The 8,547-nt window shown below is 39.7% G+C and overlaps 1 protein-coding gene across 1 annotated transcript in view; it reads left to right on the forward strand.

Annotated features, from left to right (window-relative positions):
- The window catches only part of ST8SIA6 (ST8 alpha-N-acetyl-neuraminide alpha-2,8-sialyltransferase 6), an 80,122-nt gene extending 73,091 nt beyond the window's left edge, over positions 1-7,031 (forward strand). Inside the window, exons 7-8 of the mRNA XM_075827596.1 lie at positions 4,500-4,592; positions 6,460-7,031. Of these exons, the coding sequence (XP_075683711.1) occupies positions 4,500-4,592; positions 6,460-6,928 (562 nt within the window). The 3' untranslated portion in view covers positions 6,929-7,031. The remainder of the gene's footprint in view (positions 1-4,499; positions 4,593-6,459) is intronic.
- The last annotated feature ends 1,516 nt before the right edge of the window (positions 7,032-8,547 follow it).

The following is an 8,547-nucleotide window of genomic DNA, read 5'->3' on the forward strand; positions in this document are numbered from 1 at the left end:
AATTTTAGGCCAGGTAAACTTAAACCAGGTAGTCAGACAATGCGCCAAATCGATCAAAGTGGTGCATACTGAATGATAAATCATCCTAGACACTTTCCTCTTCCTTATACCACCCCTTGGTTGGCTTCGTTTACCCCAGCTTTTTGTACCAAGTTTTTTCGCTAGTCCACGCCAACTTCCCACTAAGCTACGCCCAATTGTGTAGCTCAATTTGAACCAGGATTCTGGCAGATTTTGAATGGTAAATCTGCCCTATTGTATAATCTAGACCCATTGTCCATAAGTTAGTGCTAGACCACAGGTTTTTTTTAGATATTAAAAAATATATAAATTTTATTTCATACACGATTAAATGAAATAGAGAAAAGAAACCATAAAAAACCTAGTCAATGCAAAAGGGTGAGCATAACGTCATCTCACTGGTATCACATATGATGTATGTATAAATTGACAAAAAGGTATAATCAAGTATATATCACAAGACCACTAAGCCAATAATAATTCATAGGTAAGAGCAAATGCCAAATACTTTGTAACAATACCAGAACTCACTCGCTACACCTGACACGTGTTTCACCAATGGCTTTGTCTGATATAAAAACATAGTACAAAGTCCAACATAAGAAATCCTTGGTTGATTAAATTACAAGACATGAGCCTAGTCGTAACATTTGCTAACATCAAAAAATCTTTGAAGTATACGACCGCTATTGAGCACCATTTTACAGTTTATAAATAGAATTAATCTACGTAAAAAGTTGAGTAACTTTGTAATTATATTGCATTCATTATCTTGTACTGATCCCAAGTTAAAGCCAGTATTATACTTCAGAGCTGTATTTACAATTCTGCTGGTTGCTATGGGGGCATTTATTTTTCCTGCATCAGATTACTGTACTGTAGAGATAACAAAACCCAAAATGCAGATCAGCAGATGAAACTTTGTGCAGACAATAAACAAGCAAGTCATGCTTAGCGATTTCAGCCCTGAAGCCTGCAGAATTTTGAATGCAGCTTTAAACTATAATACAGACTGTAACAGTAACAAGATGTACAGATGTACAGTAAATGTATGAAGTTACTCAACTCTTTAGATAGAGTCATTCTATGTGTAAACTGTGAAAGGTAACCATGCCCAATTTAAATTGTGACTGATAGGATGGAGGAGATTCATATTGGTCAGGTGAAAATTGGTTTGTTACCCGAGTATTGGCAGAAATACATGTTATTTATCGCAATGGCTGAATGACATATGGATCTAGCGAGCTTAAAGTAAATCTCCACCTTTATTTATCTGCTGATATGAATGAGACTGTAATATCCATGCTCATAATAGCCCCATTACAGTCCCTAGCTTTGAGATATAAAATGAAGGAGCAAGACTGGCAACAGTGTTTACATATACATCTATATAGAATGCTCTAAAACAGGATGCTTACATAGAGTTCTCTGTAACCTTACTTAAAGGGGTTGTCTAGTTTATAAAATCCATTTTCCAATTCTGAGTTAGTATAGAGAGGGGGTACGTTGTTCAGGATCCTCATCTCTTGGTCAGAGTGAAGAGCGGTTACAAAGAGTGTCTCTCTCTCTTTCGAGGACCTGTCCGATCCTGCATTACATAGACAAGCCACAGATTTAAATAGGAACTGTGTAATGCTTTGTTTCTCCTGAGGTGGCGCTGTAGGAAAATTGGACGCTTACAATCCGGTTTCCCGACAGATTACAGCTGATCGCTGGGGGTAACATCAGGGGAACACTTAGTGGTCTGCTTATTGACAAAGGACCCTTCTAACAAGTACAGATTGTCCAGAGCAGAGAGTCCCTTTAAAGTGATTGTCCACTCTTGAACACCATTTTGATTCTTCTTTCATCTAAAAAGGTCCAATATTCTGGACTGATCAATTTGATAATATACAGCATGCTTATAGCTAGTTAAATTAAATAATGAAACTACTACTAGTACTACTACTAATACTATTAGTATGGACTTACATTGAACTCAATAATAAATCTGTATGCAGTAACCTCTCAAGCTCCCACTAGTGGTGACTGCAGGCAACTAGAATTTCAGAAAATCAGAGCTCTGACCACTCTAAAGATATATTATAAAATGAATCATCACAAAATGTTGAATCTAAAAATTACATTATATTAATAGGTTGAGATTAACTATTGATAAATACTATCTGCGTATTTGTACGATAGGTACAGTAGTATATGGCCATGTATCATGATTGCCCAACTTGCCATTTGTATCTACAAGACGTTTCCTTGGCTTAACTATCCCATGATGTCCAGTTTATAATCTTAGGGTTTGGAGGAATATTTCTAATTATACAGATGTAGCATTGTGATATCACAATGGGTTCTACCAGTTACCCCAGCATACGGAGATTTGACTTATGTGTCTGGTTGTCCTATGACAAAATACACATTAAAAATGCGCAAACATTATTAAAAAATTTGCAAATTATAAAAAAATTATTTTGAAGACTTAACTATCCCATGATGTCCAGTTTACAATTGTAGGGTTTGGAGGAATATTTCTAATTATACAGATGTAGCATTGTGATATCACCATGGGTTCTACCAGTAACGCCTGCATACAGAGATTCGGTAGTGTACCTGGTTGTCCTATACACATTACACATTAAAAATACATAAAAAAAACGAAAAAATAAATTAGCAAATTATAAAAAAATTATTTAAAGATTTACAATCTCTCTGTAAATCTGATTTACGGATAAGAAGCCGTCACTGATGGTTCTGCAGTTGGTCAAACGTTAAATAAAAGGAGATGTACGATCTCGTATCCTTTATTAAGTGGAATAGATGAGGGCAGTAAAGTAGCAGCTTCGTTATTTTTCCGCAGCTGCAGTGTAAGCATCAGTATTTATGAGCCATATTAATTTTTGCAATGTCCTCTTCTGGATGTAGCGCTCATCTGTAGACCACAATTTGGAAAGATAAAATAATCTGATTAATTTTTGATGGTGGTTATTACTCCCGTCGTAAATCTTTACATTGTAATCATCTGTGAGATTACAGAACGCCAGAGATCTGGAGAACATTAAGTCATTGTCCTTTGCTTTGTTCTTGAACTACTAACAACTGTACGATTCATCTCCATGACTCCAGCGATTTATGATATATTAACTAGAGATGAGTCTCGGGTATCTCAGGGGATTTGAACTGCCGTAAATCATGGTGGTGAGAGGGAGCGGGCTCGCTGCTGATGTCGACTGTCAGGACAAGGGATAAATAAACAACATTTTTATTGGTGGCATCTGTGCTTCAATGAGCTGCTGATAGACCCTGGTAGAAATAATGGAAACTTTACTCTATGACTCAGAAGTTATAGGAAGTCCAAAACAATGTGGTTATTGGTATAGAGGTTTATATAGTGGTTTATCAAACTAAGGATGTAATTTATAACAGTATACAACATGATGGGTGGGATTATAGCAGGAGAAAAATGGCAAATATCATGGGCCTTCATGGCAGTAAACAGTAGGGGCACTTTCTGTTGGCAATATGGCACTACTATAGGAAAGGGTTCTTTACAGTTACAGTAGTAAAACTATAAACTACAAATACAATGACAGCATTCCAGAAAGAACTAGACATTTATAATATCAGTATTGGTGGTAACCGATAAAATGAAAGAGGCCTTCAGCTTTGCTGACATGTCTAGTTTAGTTAATACTTGTATTTCCTATAAAGTAGTACTTTGCACTGTTCCATTCCTCTGTTTTTCCTCCTGGAAAGTTATGAATAAATTGACAACTGGGTGTGGCCATTCCCCTTGTCAAAGAGGCGTGTCACTACACAGCCTGGCAATGTCAGCACTGATTGGACACTGTCAAACTGTAGGGACACCCGCCAAACTAGTAACACCCAGTTATAAATTTATTCCTACATTTCCAGCCGTGCTCCAATATGTCATGTAAAAGTGTCATTTTTCAGTCGTTTAGAAATGGTTGTTCTTGGACCTATCTTAAAAATAGTTATACCTATGATTAATGATATTGTTGACTGACCTGACTTTTTGGAGGCATGATAGGACAATAGCACCGCTTATAGCAAGACTTCAGTGGCTGATAATCTGTATCTGGCTCGTAATGTTGACTGTTAATCCATGGTGTGGCCAAGTAGACTCTAATGTCATAGACCAGATTAAGAGTCTGCATATAAAGCAATATTGGTTATGTATGGCCAGCGTTAAGACTAAGTCAGTACTCCTGCGCTGGTGGTACCCTGCTGGGCCTCGGAACGGGCTGGATTTCAGTATGGTGCGCTATAAACTAATCCTGCTAGCAAAGCTGCCTGTTTGAAGTGATTTATTGGGAGTTGAGCCGTCCGGAGATTCTTACTGAAAATCGAGTTTAAGATTTAGAGATTCTTGGTGGTATGGCCATTAGAAATTGGGCATCTCTGGAGGCTTTGCCATGTAAAGGAGGTCTAATTCCATTAATTTATGGATGTTCTCATTCTTCCAGGTGTAACCTTCCACCTATCTGGGGAAATGCCGTTGTTGATGTTGGAAATAAGACGGACCTTGTTACAGTCAACCCAAGCATCATTGCTCTGAAGTAAGTGTAGGCACCATCTTAATCTTATTGATTTTTTTCACTGTGGGAAAATACTCGTCCCCTTCATCTAATATATATGATAGCTATAGACATCAGATTCCAATTGGACCTTTTCTGTCTTAGAACATAACTCTTTTTTTACTGTTAACATTAGTGCTTGTCCAAAAGAACCTACCCAACGAGGGTCCTTTGACCATGTGAGTGTTCGGACACCTATAATACCTGTAGACTGTTTCCCAATCTAACCAGGTATGATAGTGGCCAGGTTGGGCTACAGCTATGGGCCTCATGCGTAACAGCTGTTTTAAGAAGTGTCAGTGTTGCCCATAGGCAGGGGTGGGACAAGCTTTGTTTGTGCTCAAGGCGGTGGTTTGACATTTCTCCCCACCACCCTAAGGGTATGTTTCCACAGGTCTGATATGCTGCGTAAAAGTATGCAGTATATCCAACCTAGAACCCGCAGGGAATCCCGCCCAAAATAATGCACCACATTGTAGTGCAGTCTATACCTACCCCCGGCTGTTGTCATGGCGATGAGTCCCTCTGTTCTCTGTGCAGTCTGGCCTTCTGGGTTTATTCTGCAGCCTATGTGACCGCGGCAGACTTTGATTGGCTGCAACAATCACATGAATGAAACATTATCCCAGGAGGCCATCCTGGACGGAGAACAGAAGAAGCATCTCTATGACAGCGGCCAGGCTGTAAGTATTAACTTTTTTGCTCATTTTAAACAAAAAAGGGGGTTTTTATTTATTATTAGCCATTTTTTTGGGGCGGAGTCACAACGTTTTTGCCGCAAAAGTCGCAACACTTGGCTATTTGTTGTGGGTTTTACATCCCTACTGAATTCAATGGGGGAAACCCGCAACAGAAGAGCAACGAATTAAAATCTGCACCATAGGTCAATTTATGAATGGTTTCGCTGCACATATTTTTTATAGTGTGTGCATGACATTTAATCAAAAATCATTCACTTTGCTGCAGAATTTCTGTACAGAATCCTAATGTTCTTATTTATACAAAGAAACACTAATGGTAAGAAAAAAAATTAATGGCAGAAGTTTCCTTTTTTTTTTTAAACAAAAAATCCTTTACCCCTACAATGGCACCCTAGACGCAAGCCTAATTCGTCTACCACTCGTCCCACCCCTGACCATATCAACCAGTCAGATCCCTTATATTATTTTTAAATAAGCTCAGGGAAGATAAATGTTAGGATCTGATTGGTTGTTAGGGCAACACTGACGCTGTTTTTTAAAACAGTTTTTATGAAGGCCCGTATTCTCACTGATTGAATTATTGGACAGTCAGGCTATGTTCACACGCTTAGCAAAAAACATCTGAAAATACGGAGCTGTTTTCAAGGGAAAACAGCTCCTGAGTTTCAGACGTTTTTTTAAGCCACTCGCGTTTTTCGCGGCGATTCTTACGCCCGTTTTTGGAGCTATTTTTTTATAGTGTCAATGAAAAACAGCTCCAAATACGGCTCAAGAAGTGACATGCACTTCTTCTCCGCAGGCGTTTTTTCCTTGGCCGTTTTTCAAAATGGCCACGTAAAAAAAATGGCCCGTCGGAACAGAACGCCGTTTTTCCCATGGGTAGATGTTTGGAGGCGTTCTGCTTCCGAATTTTATGCAGTTTTTCGGCTGTTTACGGCCTGAAAAACGTGCGAAAATAAGCCGTGTGAACATACCCTCATAGAGAAGTGTTTTTATTAATAAGTCTCATGAGTGTCCAGATAATACTGCAATTCTGACAAAGATCAAACTGTTAGTCTTTCTGGACTATCGGATGCCAGATTACAGGAATTTTACTGTAAATATAATAAACCCAGTTTATTTTACCTTGTATGACTCTTTTTTTGCAGATACGGAAAGCTTAATGAAATGAAATCAGCATTTTTGAAGAACCTGACAAGTTACGGCTACTCGTTCCTCTTATTACCTGCATTTTCATACAGCAGTAACACGGCCATCTCTTTTGAGGTTCATCATTTACTGAAGAAATACCAAGCGAAGCAGAGAGCTATTTTTTTCCATCCCAATTATCTTAAAAGCCTGGCTCAGTTTTGGAGGGGGAGGGGGGTGAGGGCCTATCGTCTCTCTACTGGATTCATGATAACCAGTGCCGCCATAGAACTCTGCGAGGAAGTCAAACTCTATGGATTCTGGCCTTTCTCCAAGAACCTGAACGGGAAACCAATTAGCCATCACTACTATGACAACCAGCTGCCAAAACCTGGCTTTCATGCAATGCCCAAAGAATTTTATCAAGTCCTGCAACTCCATTACAAAGGGGTACTCAAACTACAGATAGGAGCGTGCCAGAAGAGGTGAAAAATATTGGGTACACCATTAAAATCTTGAACTACAGATTTAGATTTTGTGCCCTTCTGGGAATACAGAAGATGCTTTAATGAGGTCATAACAAGTTGCCCACACGGACCATTGTGGGCTCTGCGTCATGTCACAGAGGTGGCCAACTTTTTTTTACTGCATGAGTATAGGGACTGATGGTGGCAAAAAGCCACAAAATATCAAGTTTATGAAAAAAAATTTAAATCACTTTCAATTTTTCCTATAATTCTCATGTACAGGAACACAGTGTGGCGCATGTATCAATGTGTCAGGACGTGAAGTGTTAGTGTTTTTGGGTGATGGGCGCTTGTCATATTCCCAATCAGTCAAGCGCCATTTTTTTTTTATATGTGCACTTATCCCGGGTTGAGGAAGAAAAGGTCGCACATAAGGCGCGTTATTTATGAACCCAATTAGCAGCTTATATCTACTAACATTTCTTCATTCAAATTTCTCTATACACATAATATCTGTTATACCCAACCTTATAATTGAAGGGGTTTTCTCACTTTAGGCTTTTAGGACATAGCAACTGGATATGCCTTTAATGTCTGATTGGTGACCACTAGGACCACAATGTCTGATTAGTGACCACTAGGACCCCAATGTCTGATTGGTGTCCACATGGATCCCAAAAATGGGGGTACCAAGCCCAGATCCGACCGCCCATGCTCATTAATTTTCCATTATACTGAATGAAATATATGGAAACAGCTAAATTCACATGCTTGGATGTTTCTGTATCTCCCATTCACTAGATTGGAGAGTGACCGCACATTGTAAAAACTTAGTCCTTGGGCTCTCCTCTTGTGTGAAGTCTTCTAATATTATATTCCGCCATTTCTTAGTTATAGCTATGTTGGGAAATCTGGGTAACCACCAATATGGCCGTTATTCTGTCTACCACAAAGGATGTAACCTACAGCCCTGTATCTCTTACCTGCTTAAATATATAGCTATATTGTAGAAAACGATCTATATCTGCATCGGGGTCTGTGCACATCACGTTTTTTGCCCTATGTTTAAGGTGTACATCGGGAAAACTCCCGACATACACGCTAGACTGTATTTTACTAGCAAATGGCCTCCGTCGGGCTAGTATATGTTGGTATACATTTTTTTGGGAGGATGGAATAACGTAGTAGACTACGCTATTCCATCCTGAGGGATCCCGCAAAAAAATAATTGTATACTGCGCAGTATGTGTTTTTTTTAACATGAGAGCTTATGTGTCTACAGTCATGTGACTATATGGCATCCATGAGAGGTATACGTTAAACGCACACCTTGGGGAGTCTCCGCAAGGCCGGAGCCTACGAGAAGAGCATCAGGTAGCGCTTGGCCCAGGGACTCAGGCCCTAGGGAAGCCTCTGACGTCACTGTCCATATATGAACAGACATGTCAAGGGTTTTCAACTACGGCGTCCCTGGCCAGACCCTGGTTAGCGCTCTGGCCAGGGACTCGGGGACTGGATAAGCCCCTGATGTCACTGTTCATATAGGGATAGTGACCTCAGGAGCTTCCCCGGGCACAGCGCCTCCAGTAGCGCTCTGCCCGGGGAGTTCAGGCGACGTATCCCAGTGTATGCCTATACAGT

Source organism: Rhinoderma darwinii, chromosome 5, assembly GCF_050947455.1.
Source record: "Rhinoderma darwinii isolate aRhiDar2 chromosome 5, aRhiDar2.hap1, whole genome shotgun sequence".
Taxonomy (NCBI): Eukaryota; Metazoa; Chordata; class Amphibia; order Anura; family Rhinodermatidae; genus Rhinoderma; species Rhinoderma darwinii.